Raw genomic sequence first — 23,417 nt, 5'->3', positions numbered from 1 at the left:
AGGAGCAACATGCTTAAACCTGAAAAGCTCAACAGGGTTATGCAATTTGTCTATATACAATATAGAGCACTGGTGGGGATTAGAGAGTAAGTTAGTAGCAAATTAAAAAATAATGTTGAAATGAATTTTTTTGGCTCAAAGTTTTAGGCCCACCTCCTCCCCTTCCCGTGGCATACTTTTTATGTGGGATTTACAGTATCTGTTTGTATAGGTATTTGTCTACGCAGAGCCCACAGAGGACTATGCAACTTACTCCTGTAGGATGCATACTCCTTTGTGTTACCTCACTGTTTAATGTTCTCTCCCAGTCAGCCTTCTGTACCTCTGGTGGCAGGCTGAGATCCATCCAGTGTCAACATCAGCTTACCAGTTCATGCACGTTCCCTCTCACAGCCAAGGAGTCTGCAAGCTCCATGTGTGGCAGCATCTATATTGTTAGGTGCTACCATACACGTGCTTGTATGCAGACCTCCAGCAAATCAGCTGCATGTAACTCAAAGGTGGTTACGCTGTGCACTGCCAGAATGCTGATTGGTTGAAAAGTGGGCCAGCAAGGGGTGACAGCAGAGTTCAAAACAAATGTATATGTGTGTATATGTACATGTGTGTATTGACTATATATTTTCTGTATATAGTGCTTATGTATATGTGTATAGTCTATTTTATTCTATTCTATTTTTAGTTTTCTGTACTGAGCTGCTGTAATGCGCAAATTTCCCCGTCGTGGGATCATTAAAGTTTTATCTTATCTTATCTTATCTTATGGGAGAAGAGTGAAAAAAAAATGTAAACAAAACAAAAAAATCTTGTGTCACTTTAGCTATTCTGTATAACTTTTCTTGTCTCTGGTTGGCTGAAGGACCGACAAAAGCAAAAGCACGAGTAAATCAGACTTGCTGTTTGTGGCACTGCCGCCTGGTGACAGTAAATGGCTACAACATGTAGGTAACGCCTATACAAATGACGCAAATGCAGTACTGTAAACCTGCCCCATCAGTCTTTCAATCTGCAAGAGAAGAAAATTTGACCCTCACATGACATCAACAAGCCATTATTTAAAAATACTGTCAACCGGCAGTGCTGCACCTGATCAGCCTCCGGGCAGTAGAATCTTTAGGCGGCAGAAAATCCCCTGGAATCGCAAGTTATACAACACATAACTACCAGGTCTTAGTAGATCTTAATGGGATGCATATGAGCCTATTAGCCTAATTATTAGCCTAATTATATATATAAGACACTGAGAATAATGTCATTTTCCATAACTGGCACTTTTATGGTAAGAACTAAGTCGTCCGAGAGTTTTAGTAGATGCATCCATGGTATGAACTTGAACATCCTGCAGTAGATCACATTGTTCTCAAGTTGTCACGTTCGTAAAGTTGAAAATTGGCCGCCTGCCCGGTGGGGTGACAACAATGCCCCATCAGTCTTGCAGTTTTTTAAAAAAGAAGAAAAAAAAAAAAAGCAAGCCACCTACACCACCAAAAATGTTCACCATTGCGAGTTGCAGCACTGCAGTGAGTCCAGTCAGTGATCAGTCAATAAATCACTGTGTTTGTTTAAGCTGGTCCACATCCAGCTGGTCGAGATAATGAGGTTAGATTTTTCCCAAGAGATTAAGAAACAGAACTGCCCATCATGGGGAGTGTGGCCGTTTTCATCCAGCTGCGTGCAGCTAACCTTACCTTAAGTTTATTTATAAAGCTGAGAGATGGACCTTATTATAGATGCAACAAGTAGTCAGTTAATTGGGACAAAACTGGTGTTTTAGATAATGGAATAAGTGTGTGACTTTTAGTCAACAAAGCAAACTCAAGATTTCCCATGTATATATATGCTGGTGGCATTGATGGGGTGCTGATGAGATGGATGTATCACAAGCACTAACATTAAAATGGCTTTAATTTTGTGTGCACAGTAAAACTTGAGAAAAGAAAAATAGCAGAGCTGACTCTTAAAATAAATATCAGAAGACTAGGAGAGAAACAACGTAATCTCATCAGACACAGCAACCAAATCTGTCAGTGAAATCAAGTGAAAAGGAAAAAAAAAAAGAAGAAGATTTGATCTGGTCAAAGAACTAGGCCCATTGTGGAAATGTAATTTGGTTGTGAAATCCATATTGTTTCTCTGCGAATGAGTCACCTTCATTCACAGGTTCCAGAGTGATCCTTGACTGATAATACAGAACTATTTACCACCTACGCCTCAGTGTGCTGAATGAAAAACAGAAAGGAACGAGAAAAAGAAAGGGAGCGAGAGGGAGAGGGAGAGTACTTTTCACTCGCATGCTAATCTGAACATCTCTCTCTCTCTTCTCCATGTCAATCTGCGAGTGGATCAAAGCGTCTGTTGGACAGATGACGCCATTCGCACGCTGAGACTGGCACAAGGGTCACTCTCAACCCACAGTGCAAGAGGGACTTAGTGTGTGTGTGTGTGTGTGTGTGTGTGTGTGTGTGTGTGTGTGTGTGTGTGTGTGTGTGTGTGTGTGTGTGTCCAAGCCCGAAGCCAGACTCAGAGAGTCATGACACCACACACGCTGAATCAGAAGCTGAGGTGCAGAGATGGGGGAGTGTGTGGAGTGATGGTGAGAGGGAGGGATTAGCAGGTGCGAGTGAATCATCATCACTACTTAACACATATATGTCTTAATGCACTGCTGTATGATTGTAAAATGATGCTCATGGGGGGGAGGGTGACATTTTGGTGTGCATGCTAAAGCCACTGACAAACTGGCTGCTTGGTCTTTAGTTTTTAACTAACTATTATGCATGGAAATTGTTCTGATTGAGGAAAGTGTCAAAAACTGACAGAATTAAATAAAATTAAGTGCTCTGCGTGTTTTTCAAGCGATGTTGGTGAGTAAGTCCTGTATCAAAGAGGTTCGTCCCTAAAGGGCTCCCTATTCACCGTTTGCCAAAGCTAGTCGGTGGCTAATGGGCGCGAAAAACAGGCATAGCAAAACTCACAATGAGCACTTGAAGTCAGTAATGTAGGTGTGCGTGTTAGAGAGAGAGGGAGAGATAAGTGAGAGGCACAGAAAGACAGAGAGAAATAGATAGGCATGGAGAAGGACAGGCAGAATAATAAGAAAATAGCCTAGGAGTGACAGAAAATGAACAATGGGCCTCAGAAGGTGGGAAACAAGAGTAATGACTGCTAAAGCAGCTGAAACTGAGCAACCGCTTTGATAAAAAGTTGATCAACACCAGGCATTAAAGAAGTGCTCTTTTGATTGCCTGGGATGTAACCGCTTCACCAAAATCTACTGGGCTTGTGCCTTTTAAAACCACTTTAGCGGCGTTTGATGTTATTTAATGAACAAAACGTGGAAATCTTCGTAAGGTGGTGCTGAACAAACAGTATCGTCGCAGCAGTTAATCAAGCATGAGAGACAGTGCAGTCATTAAAAACAAAGCTCCTGATTACAGTTTGAGAGAGAATATTAGTGTGAGTGTGCGCCTGTGTCCTAATTGGCGTTGCGAGGGAGCATTCATTAGCAGCTCTTTCAGTCTGGGGAAGCTGAAATGTGAGAAAACCAGAGCCCAAATGGAGTATTATGTTTGCCCACTTATAGAAGATGAAGAGCTGAAGATGAGGGCTGGTGATGAAGAGCTGGTCTGACAGTACGGGGAGTTTCCACTGTTTTTCTTGCAGAGACGTCAGTGCGCGCTGCAGCTGTGCTTGACCTCCACCTCTTATCTAACCAAGGACGGATCGCATCATGACCGGCGGAAAGAGGAGGCTGAGGTTCGACTGTTACATCAGGGTCACACATGCGCCTCTATGCTACAGCACCACCCTGAACCTGACAGCGTCGCATGCACTTTGGGGAACGAAAAGATGAGTAATGAGGAATAATGCTATCACATCTGATGCGTATGACACCAAAATATACACCAATATAGTGATATGATGCAAGGCTCGGTATCTCTGTGTGTTTGTTTGTGTCTCTGTCCACAAACTCTTCCCACACCATCAGGACTTAAGCAGCCAAACCGTCTAAAATTACCTGTTTTTAGCATCTATGTACCTACAACACCTTATAAAAACATTTTTGTTTCACACAAAAGTTGAATTATGCATGACATATTATGACATCATCATGTTGCCAGGCAATCACCAAGCAGCGGGCTAAATTGGTCTGTTTCTGGCCTTTATGCACCTACAGTACCTTATGAAAGCATCCTATCGCTTTAATTCCACTACAATAACATCTCATTTATATCCATAAAAACTGAATTATGCGTGCCTAGCAACCACCTAGCAACAGGCTAAAATGAACCATTTTTAGGATACAAACAACGTCCACCATCCGTGTTTTTACTTCACTTGGTGTGATTTAGTACATCAGTTTGCCAGCAGCACAAACAGGCCAAACAATACTATAGCATGGGCATCTACTAGTGATATGCTATGCTATAATCCAACACTTAACTTTTCATCCAACAGTTTACTTTTACCACTTTCGGCCTTTGCTGACATCTATCTGGTGGTAGAGTGGGCCGTCTACTAACTGAAAGCTTTTTTTATTATTTTTTTGGCCTTTCGTGGCTTTATTCGATAGTTGCAGTGGAGAGAGACAGGAAATGAGGAGGAGAGATACAGGGGGAGATATGCGGGAAATAGCAACAGGCCGGGACTCGAACCTGCGCCACCCACACCGCCACATGGCATATGTATATGGTCAACCTCTGAGCCACCCCGGAGCCAAAAGCTTGGTGGTTTGATCCCCAGTTCCACCAACCTGCATGTTGAAGTATAAGATGCTGAAACCCAATGGCTCCACTGGAGTGTGAGTGTGTGAATGTTTGGTTAAAAGTGCACGGGCATAGGGAAAAAAGCACTGCGTGTGAATGGGTGAATAGAGGCTTGTAGTAAGAAAGCAAGTGGTCAAATTGAGTAGAAAAGCGCCATGTGAGTGCCAGTACATTTACCATTACTACCAATTCTGAGACAGAACCACAGTGAATTAACTTAGATTAGGCCAGCAGCTAATTTTAATTCCTGTTTTCGAGTGAGAAGCGGTAGATTCATGTTTAAATGTAATATTGCTTTTTATTTTTCCATTATTACACAGTTATGTAATGCCACTGAAAAAACAAACCAAAAAAATATTGTGATAAAGGTCACATCACCATCCCTATTTTAGCAAATGTTTTGTAAATACATCATTATAGTAAGTAAATGTTAATTTATGCTGGACTAACAGTCATCGTGTTTTTTTGTTTGTTTGTTTTGCTTTACTGCTCGTTGGGTACTTAAAGTTAATGGATACATCCTGCAGTATTTCAGTGCTTATGGACAGAATCGCACTGAGCTGTGATATTTCACAGAACTTACTGCATATACTATATATTGTGTGATTTAAAGTGTAGACAGATGCACTCAGTTATATGCGAAACAGGAGGAAAAAGCCAACATTATGCAAAGTATTCACTTACATCTGTATCAGGACCCTTGTCGGCACCGGGACACGAGAAGCTGACAAACTCGTGGCACCGTTTGTGGACCACAAAACAGCACACTGAGAGAAGAGAAGAGAGAGAAGAGAGGTTTACAGTAACAATTTATGACACAATATGATAAGCTGTTTTGTCTCAACTTGTTCATATAAGCTTATAAAGGGCATTCGACCGCTAAATCTGCTTCTTTAAAAGACCCATACATGCATGAAGTGTCTTTAATGCAAGTTGTCAGACAGACAGTTAAGAGGTAGAGGGAGACGCGCAGGGGAAGGTAGTACACAAGAGAATGTGCGTGTCCATTATCATCAATCACCCTCAAAGTGAGCTTGGCAAGCCTACGGCCGCACAAACAAATGCAAACAGACAAACAGACTGAAATGCACGTGTGCACCCACACTCACACCCACTCAAAAAATGTTACCCTGTGTGTTCTGCAGCGCTCGGCTCTTTACAATCTGTTGGGGTTGATACCAATTGTATCATTGTCTCCCACTGAAATGGGATCCGCCTTTACCAAAGTGTCACTCAGCATGACACGGCTGACACGGCATCTGACGCCGCCATCAAGTCAGCGATAGTGGCATTTGCATTTGGACGCTGCCGCAGATCTGGAGGGGAAAGCAAAAACGTGGACATCTGTGACAGCTGGCGCACAAGCTGACTCCCTCTCTGTCTCTCGCTCTCTGTACCCAACAGTATTTTTTTTTTCTCTTGCATTGTTTGAAATTCTTCATTCTTTCTTCTTTTTTTCCACTCTCACACAATCTGTCTGCTTTGCTTATTGTCAAGCTGCCTGCTTGTTCATGTGCACTACTCTGCTCTCCCACCATCATATATGTGTGTTGTTTTTTTTTGTTTTGTTTTTTTGTCTGTAATTCTGCCAGCAAAGCCACGCAGTTGCCAGACAATCTGATAAGCATTGGTTAAACAAGAGAAATTAGTTTGCTGAGGTCCAAGAAACAGCAGGGGGGTTGACTGAGCGGCAGTTGTATCATACTGCTCAGATAATTAGATACTTTTCAAATAGATAGTTAGATACTCATTTAGATGATCATTAGTATAATTGTGAGTGTTTTCACCATAACCTTTTTAGCGTAACCCTAATCCTGAACTAATAACAAACTACTACACTTTCTTTTTTGTTCTTGCCACTGGTTAGTGCTGAGCCGGTGGCAATGTACAGTATGAATTCATCTCTGTGAGTAATAAACATGAAATGAAGCAGGGAGGGAGGGGATGGGGATACGAAGCTCAGCAAAACAGTAGCCCACAGTGATTTATCCCTGCTCTGAAGCTGTCATGTGTGCCATTTGTCATTTTCATAAAGTACAGTACACAACAGCAGAAGCAGGCTTTGGGGATTTCTAGAGCCCAGTCAGTCCACTCTTGCAATATGGTAGATAAGTCTTTGATCTGTCATTGGATCTCTCAACATATGGCACATGTGTTACTACAACATTTCATACATACATTTATGCTCCCTGGGAGATGAATCCCATGACTGAGATGGGATCTACTCACATAGTTCAGTGGGTTAAAAAATCTTTGGAATAAATATTTCCCAAACTAAATGACTCAAAAAAACAACAACACACAAATAAATAAGGGAGCACTTTATTATCACAGAATAAAACAGTCAGTCATCCGCTTTGGTACAAATTAAAAGTTACAATAGGTGTACAAGAACAAGACAACCTCCAAAAAGCAATGGTTTTTCAGGTGGTCACAGATTATCTTTAACCTCCCTCACTGGTTTTCCTTTAGTTTTGCTTTTTGTTAGTGGCCTTGTCATTCCTGGTAGCATGAGATCGTACCTACAGGCCCTTCAGGTTGCACAGGTAGTCCAGCTCCTCCAGGATAGCAAATCCTTATATGCTGTCATAGGAAGGTTTGCAGTCTTAACAGTGTGGAAAAGATGGCCACACTGACCTCTGGCTGGCTACTCATGCGTGTTTCTGACCAGAAAGAGTTAGAATCAGACTCCATGAGGGTGGCATGAAGACCCACTATCCTTTAATGGGACCTGTGCTCACAACCCAGCACCATGCAGGTCAATGGCAGAATCCACCACTGGTTCCCTGTTCTCATTACAAATGACAGCAGGTTCACCCTGAGTACTGTACATGCCTGGAAGTGTCTGGAGTGTCTAAAACAAGTTTCTGGTACCACTTCCAAAGCCATTTGGGGTTTTTTTTTTTAGATGGGTGGGACTGCTGTTACCTTTCCAGTGCACCTGTCATGGTTTCCGCTTTCTAACTGGACAGATTGATCCCTGAAGTTTGACTGACTTTGTGTTATACGTTGATGATTAAGCAGTGTGTAGACCATCACTAGTTTTTGAAAAAAAAAGAAAGAAAAAAAAAAGAAGCTAGCTGTGCAGTGTGTCCTTTGAGGAAAGTGGACAAGTGGTGGGCAAAAAAATAAGAATCTAGTGGCGATGAATGGAGTCAGAAAGCCACGTCCTTAAGAAATAGGAAAAATATCCAGCAAAGACCTGACACAGGACCTGAGAGATGCATCTGGCTCTTAACTTACAACACAGGTACTTTGATCAAGTCTTTAAAAATGTGTAAAAAAAAAATCAATTTGCTAGATTGGTATCAGTGTGTCAGATAAATATTTAATCAAGAATATTATATTTTGTTATTTAAGCTTAGAATTTGTCAGTTAAACCTGAGTAGTTTTATTTCCAAAAAAGGCCTACATGGTTACATGATATTTCAGGGCCCACAGCAGCTAGTGTGATAATTTTATGCAAATTTACCATGCCAACCACCTTAAATCTTTTTCATAACTTCTAAAAGGTGAGATCAAGGTCCTTTTTTTCTTCAAAGCAACAGAAACATACCACTGTTGAATTCACATTAGACTTCTTGAAAGAGTGTTCAACATTTTACCATTTCATTATTTTTTTTCCTATCTGTGAATGCCGATTATATTAGTAATTGTTTTGGTGCTGACCTCAGGGCATTCATTCCCACTTCATATCCACCTCCAACTTGCCCAAAAGTCAAACTTTCAATCCTCCCATCCCACATCCTGCCCACTCAGCTGTCATTGAAATTAAGAAAAGATTTGCTTAGATGCAAAGAAAGAGCAGAAAGCACAGAAAATCTGCTGCGTGTATTTTCATCTTCTGTAACACAGAATTTTAGTCAGCAGGATTAATTCTGAGTGCAATCATCAGGTTTTTCTTTTTTCTCCCTGCAGCCTACTAACAATACGTGAGTCACGGGTGTAATGACGTCTGCAGCTCTCTCTCTCCACCCGTCCGTCAGCACTCCTCACACCCTCAGCTACACATCCACTCGCCCATTACCGCCTCTCTTTAGTGCTGATCTCAGACCCGTTTAGGTGTCTGCTGGGGAGCTGAGCTAACTGACTTGACACTGATCCCAGTTCAGAGGTGAAGGAGGGCAACTAAGCTGCGTATAGTGGATGGGATAAATCTAGCTTTGGACCTTGTGTGTGTGAGTGCAAGAGAGTGTGCACGTGTCAGGATAGCTTACCCACACTCACACAAGACAGAGGCCTCGCTTCTCTGCATCTATAATCCACGGCATTGGCTTTCATGTGCAAGCGCACAGAATGATACACGCATAAATCTAAAAGCTGTCTTAAGAAAGTAGGAGCCAACGCTGCATGCTGCCGTGGCTGAAACACAGGGGCTCTCTGGAAGCTTATGAGAAGTTACATGGACTCAGTAATTTCCATCTAATTTCCATCACTGAAGCTTAATCAGAAACAGTCTCAGTGGAAGGGTGGCTGTAAAGAAACCATTCTTAAGAAAGGAAAACAGGAAGAAAAAGCTGAGATACTGGAATGAAAATCAGTGGCAACAGGTCTTACAGAGTGATGACTCCAAATCAGAAGGTCAGGAGAGAGGTACAACGAGGAGTGTCTACAACCATCTGTAAAACATGGTGGAGCCTCTGTCATAGTTTGTGGCAGCATTTCAGCTAGTGGTGTTGGAGAGTTTGTCAAAATTGATGAAGTTATGAAGGCAAAAAAGTACAATCCAATTCCGATCCACCGTGCAATACCATCTGGAGAGTGTCTGATTGGCAACAGCTTAATTTTTCAGGTATGCAGCAAAAGCACACCCGGATAGAAAAACACACACTGGAACAATATCAGTCTTGGATTGGCCTCCCCAGAGCCCGCACCTCAACATTATTGAAGCAGTGTGGGATCATCTTGACAAAGAACAGAATAAAAAGTAGCCAACATCCAAAGAAGAGCTTTGAATGTCCTTCAAGAAGCCTGGAGAACTATTCCTGAAGACTAGTAAAGAAATTTCCTCTATAAAGCCATTTTATGTAAACTTCCAATTTACCTCTGTACCCTTCTGTGTCCTAGTACTGACAGTTACCAGCTACGTCTTCTAAAAGGTTGCCTTTTGATGTACCTAGATTTATATATAACAGCATTTTCTTACTATGCACCTTGGACATGGAATATTTTACAGAAAGACCTCAATTTAAATACGCCTCTATCTGTTGGTGAATTTAAATGCATAATAAAGAATGCAGTGAAGAAGACTTGTGGATGCTTCTCTTGAGAAGCCCCTTAATGTTTTATATTATGGGTATTTTATACTGTATATTGTTGTGATTTACATATCATATTGAATTTATAGTATTTTGAGATGTTTTGAGTTTGAGTTGAGAGTTCAGACTGCATTGAAAAATAAAGGTGGCTCAAGACTTTTGCACAGGCTGAAGCAACAAGAAATCAGTTTCTTCAGTTCTCCTATTTTAAGGGAGTCTTATTATAAAGTGCTGGGGGAGAACTTAAAGGTACTCGAATTAATCTTTTGTGTGACTCAGCTGATCTGACTGAGAAAAAGTGCAGCTGTCTCCAGATGGTTTCATTCTTGCAGGGAGAGCTATGTAAAGCAGCGGGAGCAGAGGTGACACAGTAACATACTGTATCGTCAGGGATATTATGATTAATTACTATGGGCTTTGTTTCACCAGCCTAATTGCATAAGCATAGAGATAAGGGGCTTTGGCATTACAAAGCAGCTTACACAACATAATTGCGTGCTTGCGACCGCGCATATGTGCAGAAAGTGGAGAGCACATTATACCATATGTTTGTATGCATCATTCCAATGCATGTCTCTATAGGTGGCATGGTTTCACACATACTATTACATCCATAAACCTCCTCTTCTGATCCTTTCAAGTGTGTGTTTAGCCCTGGTAAATCTGGTGAAATTGATAATCTACTGAGCCACCGTTAATAGAATTATGATGCGCTGATGCCCAGAAGAAAAGCTCGCAGTGGAGATATGGGAAAGAGAGGGCAGGGCATTGGCAGCACAGAACCAATTCAATACCCTCCAGACACATTCAATCAATCCAGGTCCCCAGAGAGTATCTGAACACAAAGAGAATAGAAGCTTTGATCTGAAATCCGCAGGAGTAAAAGAAGGAAGTGAGTGAGACGATGGATGAACAGGCAGAGAAGGTGGGAACAAATCCACAGGGGTTCCCGTGACTGTAGAGATGGATGTTTCCAGTTAGAAATGCTGCTCAAACAACAAATCTTCGTTTTTAGTGTAAAATATTGTGGAGGTGATGCTGGGTGACAGCTTTTTCACCTAGCTCTGTCAGGGAATTACTCACAGCCTCCCTTCATGCAGTATACTTTTAACATAAAGACAGGTTTCCTCCCAACCAGGCACACGACTGTGTAAAATGCTTCACCCCCTGATCTCGTATGTGGTCGTTCTGTAGCAGATCTTCTGTCATTTGACACGAGAAAAATGTCAGAGAAAAGGAGAGGAGAGGAGAGGAGAGGTGAGGAGAGGTGTATTGTCCTCTCTTGGTTATTTTTAGGTTTGATTCTGGCCAGGGCTGGAACAGCGTGTACTGAACCGCGACGTGGTGAAAAAGTGAGGAAAGACATTTCCTCTGCACTTCTCTGCGCCTGCCCAGTGGACGCTATAAGTGGCACGCTCTGATACAGATATCCGTACGCATCAACATATCTGAGGCCGGCATGTGTGCGAGGATCCGAGGATTGATGAATGAAAAGCTATTCCTGCCACAAGCCTGCGCACGTATTCAGTGTAAGAGATGGAAAAAGTTGAAAGATAACCATGTGCAATGAGCCAGCACATTGTGTCCTGCAGAGAGATGAACTTCTAGCCTGTGTCAAGTTCTTGTCAAATTTTGATGCAGCAATCTGGAAATGCAGAACATTCACCTTCAGAGTAAAAGTTGCAACTTCCTGCTGCAAACAACATGTTTCAAAAAGGTGAGACTTTTATTTCAAAAGGAAAATGTTCTCGGTTTCTGGATGGCACCACACTTTTTGAAGTTTCACTACCACTTAGTGGTTAGTTAGCAGTTGGTGTCTTCTATGAAAACTACAGCTGACTGCAGCAATCTGCTGCCAACCCATACACTCACAAGGAGGCTTTTGATACAGCACCCTCTTTATGACCAATTTCACCACAAACCTCCAAAAACTACCAGTCTCTAGGCCTGTGTGACTGAGGTCTTATATACTGTATAAAGTGAGCTGGTGAAAGACACTACAGGCAACAGGCAGGTCACCTTCAAATTTCACATTTGCTAAAAATGCAGCCCAAGTAATGGACTGGTTCAGAGTTACAACTCAGAGTTACAACGCTGCAGGCGACTAAATTGCCTCCGTATATAACAATATAAATCTCTGTCCTTTTGTCACCACCACTGGGAGATGAAGTACATGTGCAATATACTGGCAACCAGCATCTACATGCAGGGGAAGGAAATGATCAGAGCTGCAGCTCCAACAAAGGCCTGGAAATTTGATTTCCATGCATACATTGAATTATGCGTGGTATGGACACATGAAAGACAGAGATGCAACAATACTGGGCACAAACAGAGAGTTTACAGTGAGCCTGTGACCTTGAAAGCAACAATAGAGCTGCTCACAAAGACCACTGATGGAAGGAAAAGAGAAAGTAGAAGAGGAGAGTGGAATGGGGGAAATAATCAAGCAGGAATTAGCAGACAGTAAGAGATAAGATTTGATGAGGACAGAAAATGGTATTATAATCTTCCTTCTGTCAAAAATTCACAAAACTTCCCCAGAAGTCTGTTTGTGCCTAGCAATTATCCCTGTCACCATAATATCCTGCTGTATGAATATGCATGCGTGCAAATGTGATTGTTTATAAATGTGCACATAAGATATTTCTGCTTCTTAGTGGAAAAATGCAGAGAACAGGAGTGAAAAACCTCAGGCGAGGTTCAGCACAGTAGTGGTGCTGCTCAGTTTTTAACAAAGCAACACAAAATACTCACAATCTCAGTGAACTGCTGCACGTTCAAGGACAGCTGAACATGGTTTAAGGACATTGGATGGGTTGGAGGAATTCAGATGGAGTTCAGGGTGAATCTGGCCTTGTCAGATTGAATCTTAGTACTTGTTGGCCTCTCCTATTTGCATCCACACAGCACTGCAGGATGACAGTTAATGGCATTTATCACCTTGGCTCCCTGCCTTCTGGGATCCGTCTTTAGGTGTGCATGTCTGCATAGGTAGTAAGACACATACAGCAGTGATGGTGTCCACAGCTTTTTTTCTGTTTTGCATGTTGTGGTTTGTGTTTCACACATCATAAAAAAAAAAAAAAAACCCACTAAACAGCTAGACCAGACGTGACGAGGAAATTCCATCTGTTACAACACACTTCAATGTGTTTCCCCGTAGATCTCCCTAGTGGTTCAAGCCAGCAGCAGTATTGCAGCTTTTGGGATTGCGGTGTTGCTTGGTTCTTCACTGTAAGGTGCTGACTGATCTCAGTAACTCTGCGCAAGGCTAAACAGAATCTAAGAAGAAGGAGGACGCCCACAAGCACAGCAAAAACTACACGTGGAAGATGGTGACTATTGCAGCGATGGCTCGGCCCCAATTCAATGATGAGAAAGGTAGAAGCAGTTGGGTGATAACTGGTAACAAAAGGCCACATGCAAATGATGCTCTCATGCTTTTTAGATCAAAAGAAGAAATGCTTCCAGTTTAGCAAAACACCTGAAAGACCAGACTCGTGATGGTTCAAAGAAATCAAGGTGAACGAGTTTTAATAAGTATTATCCTTCTTATGGTAAATACACATTATGATTTTTTTGAGCATTGCCGTTGTTAAACCAGCTATGTTTCACAGGCTAAAATGTTTGCTGTGGTTAAAGTTAAATGCTTAAGCTATCATAATGTTACTATTTCGTAGTAATGTTAGTAGGCTACTCCTAACATCTCAGTCTATTTCCTGTCAAGAAACTATGTTTGCCACCAATTCTATTCTATTCTATTTATATAGCGCCACATCACAACAAACAGTCGCCCCAAGGTGCCTTATAAGTAAGGTGAAGAGAAAACCCAGCAGTCAAACTGAACCCCTACGAGCAGCACTTGGCAACAGTGGGAAGGAAAAAAACTCCCTTTTAACAGGAAGAAACCTCCAGCAGAACCAGGCTCAGGGAGGGGCAGTCATCTGCCGTGACCAGTCGGGCTGAGGGGAGAAAGACAGGACAAAAGACACTGTGGAAGAGAGACAGAGACTAATAATAACTAATGACTAAATGCAGAGGTGTGTATAAGCACCACCATGTAAGAGATTTCAAATGACTTTTTAAGAGAGCAACTTTAGCAATATTTACTGCCCCCCCGCCCCAAAAAAAACTGGCCATCATCATTCTCAGCTGTGCTTTGTGTTTAGTGTTAAGCAAATGTTTACATGCTAACACATCAAATCAGAATGATTAATGTGGTGGAATTATATTAGAGCCCAGCCGATATAGGATGCTAGAGACTGATATCAACACCAATGTTTGGTGATTTAAAAGTCTGATATATTGGCTGATGTTTCTTTCAGACATACAAAACAAACAGATTTCCCTAATAGTTGTTATATGTAGTTATTGATGAGTCCTAACTAAAATAATATGACAATGCAGTTTACAAATAACCTTGCTTTATTGTCATGACAAGTTATGGATTACTAGTTTACAATCTTCCTGATTCTGCTCGGATCAGCTGGTTGTTGTGAGTATTTTTGCCGTGCAGAGTGCCCTCTGGTGGACAAACTATGCAACATCAACACACATAAGATGGCTGAATGGTGTTTCGTCCATCTCTTCTTTACTTTTTCATTTTCATTTATTGGTAAATGGACTAGCTCTTATATAGCGCTTTTCTACTCAGTCAGAGCACTCAAAGCGCTTACACAACACGTTTTACATTTACCCATGCACTCACATTCATACAAGCACTTCCATGTTTCTACTAAGCTAAGTGCTCTTTAATTAACTAACATTCACACACATTCATACTCCGACAGGATGGTCGGAGAGCAACTTGGGGTTAAGTATCTTGCCCAAGGATACATTGGCATGTAGCCTGGAGTAGCCAGGAATCGAACCGCTGACCTTCCGATCAGTAGGTGACCTGCTCTACCTACTGAGCTACAGCTATTATAAATTTCAATACTTACATATCGGCAAATACCTCTAAGCTGTATATTAGTATGCTAATATCAGCATTTAGCTGCTAGCATGGCTGCAAGCTTGTTCATATGAAATGAGTCATTATTTTCCAAAACTTTAGCTGTCTTTACAGCCTTATAATATACTTTGGTAGAACATTTGGTATTGTTGGATAATCGCATAAGATTGTGCATTATTAAGAATGATAAATAGACCACACTTATCCAAATATGTATTCTTTGCAGCATTAATAGTGTTTGTATTAAGAATGGCCACATGGGGAATGGATCAATTATTCCAAACTAAAGGTGGGAGTGTTTGTCTGCCAGACGTCTTTGAGTCACTGAGGGGAAATAGTGATACTGCCTCATGAATTAAATATGACTCTGAACACAAACGCACGCATGTGCACACACAAATTCACAAATACACAAGTTAACACACACACACACGGTTATGCGTATGCACGTTTATGCTTTCAATTGCACACATTTTGAATATGCACACTAACATAAGCACATGCATGCACACGGGTGATGACGCTGGCTCATTTTCACACACAGACAAGCAACAAGGCACATATGAACACACTCATTCCTGCTTTATCTCAGTCTCACACACACACACACAATGCACACCACTTTGTCTCATTCTCTTGTCTTCTCAACTTCTCAGTTACTCACTCATCCATTTAAGCACACCCTCAAGTCCAGCCAGTGATGTATTACCTGCCATGGTCTACCTTAGAGCCCCCTTTGTGTGTGTATGGCTCAGGTATCACACTAATAGTAATGTAATGAGCTTGGCTCCTGGTGGCTGACACTTAATGAGCCAAAGGGCCAAGTTCAACCATACATAGAAGGGCTGTTAACAAGAGGTGTGAGCATGCACACACAAGTTAAAAAAAGAAAGAAAGAAAATCTGAGTATTGCATGAATGCTACGACACAGTCAGTCGCCAGAGGACTCCGGCTTCTGGGTGCGCAACCTACACACAGAAGAGGCGATCAGGCAAAAGCTAAAGGTCATGGCCAAGTACAAGTCTGGTGCCTAGGGACAATATGATACCAAACATCAACATGAGAACATCTTCTACTCCTGCGGCACTGTGTGTCCTAGACTAATTTATTGGAGACAAATGCATCCAAGGCTAAGGCTTTCGCTCAGGACAGTCTGAACCATAAATAATGCACTTCTTTTCCCCTTCATTTCAGCCTCTTCTCTTTCATTCTTATATGATTTGTCTTGTTTTTTTTTTGTTTTTTTGGGGGGGTTTTTTGCCTCTAATACAAAAAGCGAGAGAAGCCAAAACGAAATGTTCCACAGAAAACACCAACCTCGATTAGTTCCGAGGTAGAAACAAACACCACTCAGGATGTAAACACATTTACTCACTGAATATGCTTATATAACAGTTGCTCTGCTGCTGGCTATAGGCTGTCTGACGCTACAGGCAGGCAGACTGCTGCAGGGCTGTAATGCCAGCTGTTACATCTGATAAAACGTGGCAGCTAAGCAGGTTGGGTCGCTTGCTACACAGATGTGCCAGCACTGATCTCTGCTCTTAACCTTTGCCTTGCCTTGATTCTCGTATGTTCCACATACAGTAAATGTAGTGAGCAGGGTTGATCTTTATCTCTTATACAACCCCCGTGCGATGCATTTATGTGTTCCTCAGCAACACTAAAGAACCAGAATTTAATTTGGCTTTTCTCTGACAAACGTACCCTTCCTGCTACAGCCCCACTAGTTGTGGTTTGACCTCTAACATGGCCTACCCCGAAAAAGGCTGGCACAAGACTAAACAAGGACTGAAAACACATCAGTGTTATATTTGTTTGCACTGAAGAGCAAAAGTTAGACTAAAGGGTCACATTATTTCACTATTAGCTTAATTTTTCAGTTGTTAGTTTGTCAGCACATAAACAAAAATATTTAATAGATCCCACCCATTTGAACTAATATATAAAATGTTTAAATCAGAAACATTTATATATTTTAAGCCTTTATTTTGATAGGACAGCAGACAGGAAAATAGGGACATTGCAAAAGCCTTTCAGCATTTTGGTCAGCCTGCTCTGCGGGTGAGTTACAGCAGCTGCGTTCAAGTTTTATTCTTAACTTCAATAATCTTGATTCCACTCATCCAGTCTGGGATCTGGTTGAACAAAATGAGATTTTTTTTTTTTTACACTCCACTCTAAATACGACCCCTGCTCTCCTCAAGATTTGCTCTAAGTAGCTGTTTTTAGCAAACACTTCAAAGATTTCCCCACTGATCAGAAACAGCAGCATCAGATCTGGCGACTGTGTCGAACATACAAACACGATGACTGACTCAAAACATCTTTTGAAGGTAGCAGAACGGAGCGAGAAGTCAGCTTTAATAACAAGTATCCCCGACGGTGCTTTGGCTAAGAAGCGTGAATCATAGTGAATATTCTGTATGTATGAATCATGATTTCCCCACTGGTGATGGGAGACTTGAGTCAGGTGAGGAAACGCTGCCTAAATTAGGATCAATCATCCTGACCGTTTGCAAGCATGAAACACCGTGTAGTCAAGTGTGAATAACAACTTTTTTTTTTTACACTAAATTAGTTTATTTATTCTTCCAGGTAGCTTGAAATATAATATAATAGCGCTGTGAGTCTGTAAAGCATACAATAGTTAGACAGCTGATGAGCTGATCCTGGGTCAGCTGGGGTGAGTTTACTCCACAGCAGCCAAGACGAGGGCTGACTGGACAGCTCTCCCTGTGAGCTCTGCCTTCTGCTACAACACATGCACAAACACACACATATATATGCAGATATGCATGCAGGGGAATGACATGCATATCTGTCATTCTCCTGCATGCATTAGATGCCATACGTATACGCACGTACAGTTGTGAGGAGAAAACTTGCAGATGGACACTTGCACATGCACGCACAGCCTCCTCAAAGATGCAGACCTAAAAAGATTTTAGACACACACTGGCACAACCCCTCGCTCTCTGTCCCTCTCTTAAGCTCTTCTGGGTATTTCTCCAGCACAAAAACTGCAGAGCCCCAGAGAAACACAGTCATGCTGTATTGAGGTCAAGAGGTTTGAGCCAGTAAAACCTGGCCACTGTAAGAAGAGAAGCAGTCAGTAAACTGCAGTGTCGCTTCAGCCCCTTTATTGCTGATTAATGGCACTCGGCTGAGAAAGGGAGCATGACTCTTCTCATCACTAGGCGTCTCTGTGCCTGGCTAATTGGCCTAGTTAATCCACACGCCCGCATCCAAGGCTGTGCGGAGCGATTAGTCAGCCTGTCGAGTGCATGGCTCATACCATTTGGAACTGAATAAGGGAGAGAAAAACGAAAGGCAGCAGCTGTGGCGAAATGGCATTCTGTGCTTTCTGCAAGATGGTTTCAATTAGCACCTGCTACCTCCCACGCCACCCCGTGCTTTCTTATTATTTTTTCTGTTATCTTCAATTTTTTTTTTTCCCCATTCAGATTCAACAATTACTTTTCCAGCACTGCCACTGTGAAAACAAACCTACAGAATATAAGCTCATAAAACAAATTGTACTCAATAATTTAGATTATATAATTGAATTGTAGTGAGTGATGTGCCAGAGAGCTGAGGAATAAAGATCTTGCTGTCTGGGAATCAAAATGTGAGCTGCTCCTGGTGGCATTTCGCACCTATGTGGTATGCATCCTAAGCACTGAGCTGTCAGGTCACCCTCACTGCCTTTTTTTTTTTTTAAACCCACATAGCACTAGGGATTTTTTTTTTTTTTTTTAAATCAACCCAACAACCCACTTCACTCACCGTGTCACAGCTTTGCTAATTTAATATAAAGTTAAATATCACAAAACATAACATATGATCAAAGCAAATAATAATGCAGCATTACATTTTAGCTAATGTCCCTTAAACTTTGTTGCAATGGCTACCTCCTCCAGCTCATCTGGAGGGACACCGAGGCATTCCCAGCCGAGAGATATAATCTCTCCAGCGTGTCCTGGGTCTGCCCCAGGCCTTCTCCTGGTAGGACATGCCTGAAATACCTCATCTGAGAAGGCATCCTGGTCAGATGCTCAAACCCACCTCACCTGGCTCGTTTTGATGTGGAGGAGTAGTGGCTCTGCTCTGAGCCCCTGAGGTAACAAAACCTTAACCAAAAAAAGTGTCAACAAAGAAGACAATGAACACTCACAGTTCAAAAGCCCAAACTCTCTCTTCTTTGGACAAGGACAAGGGCTTTAAGCGAGGTCAGTCCTACATTTCAAACCACTTTACAACTTTATGATTGCAAGAAGGGTTTTTTTTTTTCAATAAGCTTTGGATGCATCTATAACCAAAAAATGCACAAATAGGCATACACATGCAAAGCTGCATTCCTTTTCTTTTGATAGCCTGTGCAAGCTGTCGTGAAAATAGTTCAGGCTACAGATATATTTTAATAATGTACACAGGCTGGGCAAAAAGTCACCAGCTGGATTCAACTAAGCAAATAAGCATCTTGGATCATTATGGAGGGTGAAGTCATGCACCTATCATGCCTAGCGTCTACTGTCCAAGCCTGTGAGGGCAGTGTTATGATCTTGGGCAGCTTCGGCTGATCAGGTGCATGTGCAGCAATACTATGTGCCCAAATAAATGAAGTCAGCTGACTACCTAAATATGACCAGGTTTTCCCATCAATGGGTTTTTTTTTTTTTTCTTTTCAAATTGTGAAGAAGTGGTGAGACATCATTTTCACCCATGGACCACAGCATCCAGACTTTAACCCAACTGAGAATCTTCGGGACGTGCTGGAGTCCAAATCTGCCATCATCAATATGAGATCTTGATGAAAAATTAATGCAACTTCAGATGAAAATAAGAAGTTGTGACACTGCATAAGCTTACTGAAATAATGCCATGCCAAATGAATGCTGTCATTAAATCTAAAGGCGGTCCAAAAGAATGATCAGAGTAGGACCTGTAATATGACTCCTCCACTAAATACAATAGCAGCCTCTCCTTGTATAAGGTGGAACACTCCTTCCTTTCCAATTAACCATAACAAGAAGGTGGGATGAGGGTAATTTAAGGTAACTTACATCTATGACTTTCTGGGGCAACATTAGCTTTGAAAAATATAATTAGTCTTCTTATATTTCCTCCAGAATAATTTCTCTTTCGCTACTGCACAAGTATTCCTGTTCTACATTATTTAATGTAGTTTTGGAGGCTGCACTTTTATTTTCTAACATTGAGATGTGAGTAGTAGGTCTCTGGGTAAAAGCTTGTGAATAACATGGGAAATATTGTGCAGCAAACTCAAAGACCTAAAGATATTTTTAAAGTAACGCGAATGTGTCAGATGGTGGTCCTGGCACAGAGATGTGAACAGTATAAAGTTTTCATCTTTTAAAAGATCAAAGGAAGTTCTAGGCCAGAATGCAAATGCCAAGTCTAGTTGGGGCCGCAAAAAGTGTTTTCTTCGTTTTTTTCCAGCATCTTTTGAGGCAGGAAAGCCGGGAGAAGATGTGCAGTAAATGGCCTGTGCAATAGCCTTACAGTGTAGGGGTCAAAACAAAACAAATAATATATTATCTGAACCAGATGTGAACTTAAGATTTGGGCTTTTATATTTAGTGGGAATAGGGCAGTCAGATATAAAATCATAGAAACAGAAAGAGTGGATTTCAACTCCATACTTGCCCAGTTCTGGCCTTCCACACCTATAAATAAGGACTGTCATGTTTGGATAGGTAAGCCCAGTCCACAGTCTTATTTATCTCATTCTAAAAAGTATAAATGCTTCTTTGGTACTGCAGCCAGGTAATCACACAAATCTTTTCACCAAAACAAAGCATATACTGCAACCGAAAATGTGACAATAATATTCTAAAGTGGTTTTGAGCCTTGCGTCCTTCTCTTCATTTCCATTGCTCTCCACAGTTGGGTAACTCAGCCCATTGAATACACAGGCCTACTGCATGTGGTTAACCTCACTTTCAGATACAATTACGCCCACCTCGCTCGCTCTCCTCTCTGTCACTGTGTTTCTTACTGGCCCTCTCTGGCTGCAGGTGAAGAGCTGCTCTTATAGATCGAGGCCTAATTTTTCTCTCAACAGCTTCCACTGCAGCAGCGTTCCAGCGGGATCTGCTCTTTGCATCCAGCCGGCCAGAATCAAAGAGCTGTTGACACAGTCTGAACTGACTCGTCAAGGCCATCGCGTCTGCATGACATTCAGTTTGAATTACAGAGCCTGCGAGTGTGTCGCAGTGCTGATGCACCTTTGTATTATCTGTTAGATAGAAAGAGACTACACTGTGCATTAGGACAGACACAGCAGCCCTTCAGTTTACAGATGTGCACATATGGGAGTAGATGTGAATGGTCCTGCTGTGTATTTTTGCCATGTGGGGTGTGGTTGACACATGGCTTATTTTTTCTACTATGTAGACAGACACTGCAACAGCAAACTGCATGTCTGCAACTGGGTGAGGCCGCATGTTCGTTCAAGGCAGATATGCATAGAAATACACAGAAATACAATCTTAGGTATGCATTTTCTGCCTTGAACAGTCTTGAAGAGCTGCAGATAGGTACTTTGTGTGAGTATTCACAGACTCTTGTGTTAAGGTCAGTGGAGAACAACATTAATAATCATCATTTCTTCTTCTTTTGGCTTTTCCCTTATTCACAAATGCCCACAAAGCAGATAAATTTATGTTTCCTCCTAGTCTTGACCCAGGCAAATGTGTTAACTACACTATGGAGCTACTACAATATAGTTAATTCATCATTAACTCATCATATTTGTGTTATATTTTGTATGGTGCCAATTTTAGTTTCTATGACAGCAGTTAAATGGCAGTAGTAAAACAGTTTACTTATTGTTTGTAGTCAAACTGATTAAGTGATAATTGGAGAAAATACCTGGTAGCTTATCCAGTCATGAGAACAATGAATTTATTTTAAATTTATCTGAAAGCTGGTTGAATACAGCTGAGGAGGAAATTTCCTAAATTTCTAATGCATACCTCATGCCATTTCCCCAACAAGTTTTATCTTGGAATTAATCTGTTGTTGTTTCTGTTTCTGTTCTTGTTTGACTCAATATGTCATCATCTTACTTTTTCTGAGTCCCTGTTACCAAACGATGACTCCGTCTAAATGTCATCTAAACCCACTGGCACCAATATTTAAATTTAAAACAGTATAATTACAACATATCAAATGTGAGAAATTTCATCGCTCCTTGGATACTCGTTTTGAATTTCATGCAACCAACACATTTCAATAAAGCTGGAGTCTGGAAAACTTGCATAATGCTGTTTGCTTCTGTCATGCAAGCCCATAGACAACAACATCTAAACTGAGCTTAGCCTTCCCTTTCACTTCATAGGCTGCATGCCAGTGACACACACTGTAACTGAGCACTCTTCAGCATTAACATTTTCTCCCTCTGGCTTAAATACTCAACCAGAAGGGAGACTGGATGGCTGTTCTCTTAAATAATTTATATATTTAACATTTCTCTTTCAATCATTTAATTTTTTTAAATCATCTGTGACCAGAAAAGGGGTGCAACGCTTTAGGCTTTGAGGAGATATCAAATAACGCACTGTCATCAACGTGAAAGTATTGTTTCACCTCACGTCAGCTCCACTCAACAAGCGAAGCATGTGCGTGACGACTTATACCCACAGTTAGAGCGGAGAATGGAAAAAACTACACTGGTATCACACTGGTCCAAAATCAAGTTAGTGTTTCATCACCGAAAATAAATAAATAAATAAAATGTTGGATCGGCGCGTTACTAAGAAAATCTGAACATACTGTAAACGCGTGTGTGGTTTCTTAAATCACTAATTACCATTCTGTAATTCAAAACACATTCAAGTTTTTTTTGGCCACGTTTCTGTTTTCATAAAGTCAATATTCCAACAATGGTGCCTTTTAAATGTAAGAACAGTTGGTAAGAATCAATGCAACCCCCTCAAACCCACACTCGTCCGTCTTACACTTTAGAGCAGCAAAAATAACTCTTCATTGCTTTCATTTAATTAGTTCAAACTCTCTCTGCCTCACTGATCACTTCATGACTGTATTTCAGTCTAGTCAAATGCTATTTTGGCTTTCATTCATTATCTCAACTAGGTACAAAAATATATATAATTTGTTATATTTTCATTGTGGATGCATGGGCTACTCTCACACACAAACAACAGAGAGCACAGACTCTAAGTAACGGCACCACTTGCAATTTTATCATCCCCAAAGAAGAACCCAAATCAAAGGATCAAAAGGGGGAAAAAAAAATTCCTTCCACTCTCTGATAGAGATGCCAGGAAAAACATGGTTGCAAAGCGCTGATTCTCCCCTGTGGTGCATGTTGCTATATTTGCCATGAGTGGAGCAGAGAGGCTGGGAAAGACGAGAAGGAGACACAACCTCAGTTAGGAGTTGGAGTAT

General features: G+C 41.4%; 1 protein-coding gene across 3 annotated transcripts in view; it reads right to left on the bottom strand.

Moving 5' to 3' along the window:
- The window catches only part of prkcab (protein kinase C, alpha, b), a 111,469-nt gene that overhangs the window by 71,859 nt on the left and 16,193 nt on the right, over positions 1–23,417 (bottom strand). For 2 of the 3 annotated variants that reach the window (XM_030734892.1, XM_030734891.1), the window contains exon 3: positions 5,451–5,533. In XM_030734892.1, coding sequence (XP_030590752.1) covers positions 5,451–5,533 — 83 coding nt within the window. Of the gene's footprint in view, positions 1–5,450; positions 5,534–5,895; positions 5,916–23,417 lie in introns of those variants that run through there. The other variant, XM_030734894.1, reaches the window with a different exon arrangement.

This window comes from Archocentrus centrarchus, chromosome 8 (genome assembly GCF_007364275.1).
Source record: "Archocentrus centrarchus isolate MPI-CPG fArcCen1 chromosome 8, fArcCen1, whole genome shotgun sequence".
NCBI classification, from domain to species: Eukaryota; Metazoa; Chordata; class Actinopteri; order Cichliformes; family Cichlidae; genus Archocentrus; species Archocentrus centrarchus.
The sequence above is the reverse complement of the archived record's forward strand: the minus strand, read 5'-3'. Positions and strand labels throughout refer to the sequence as shown.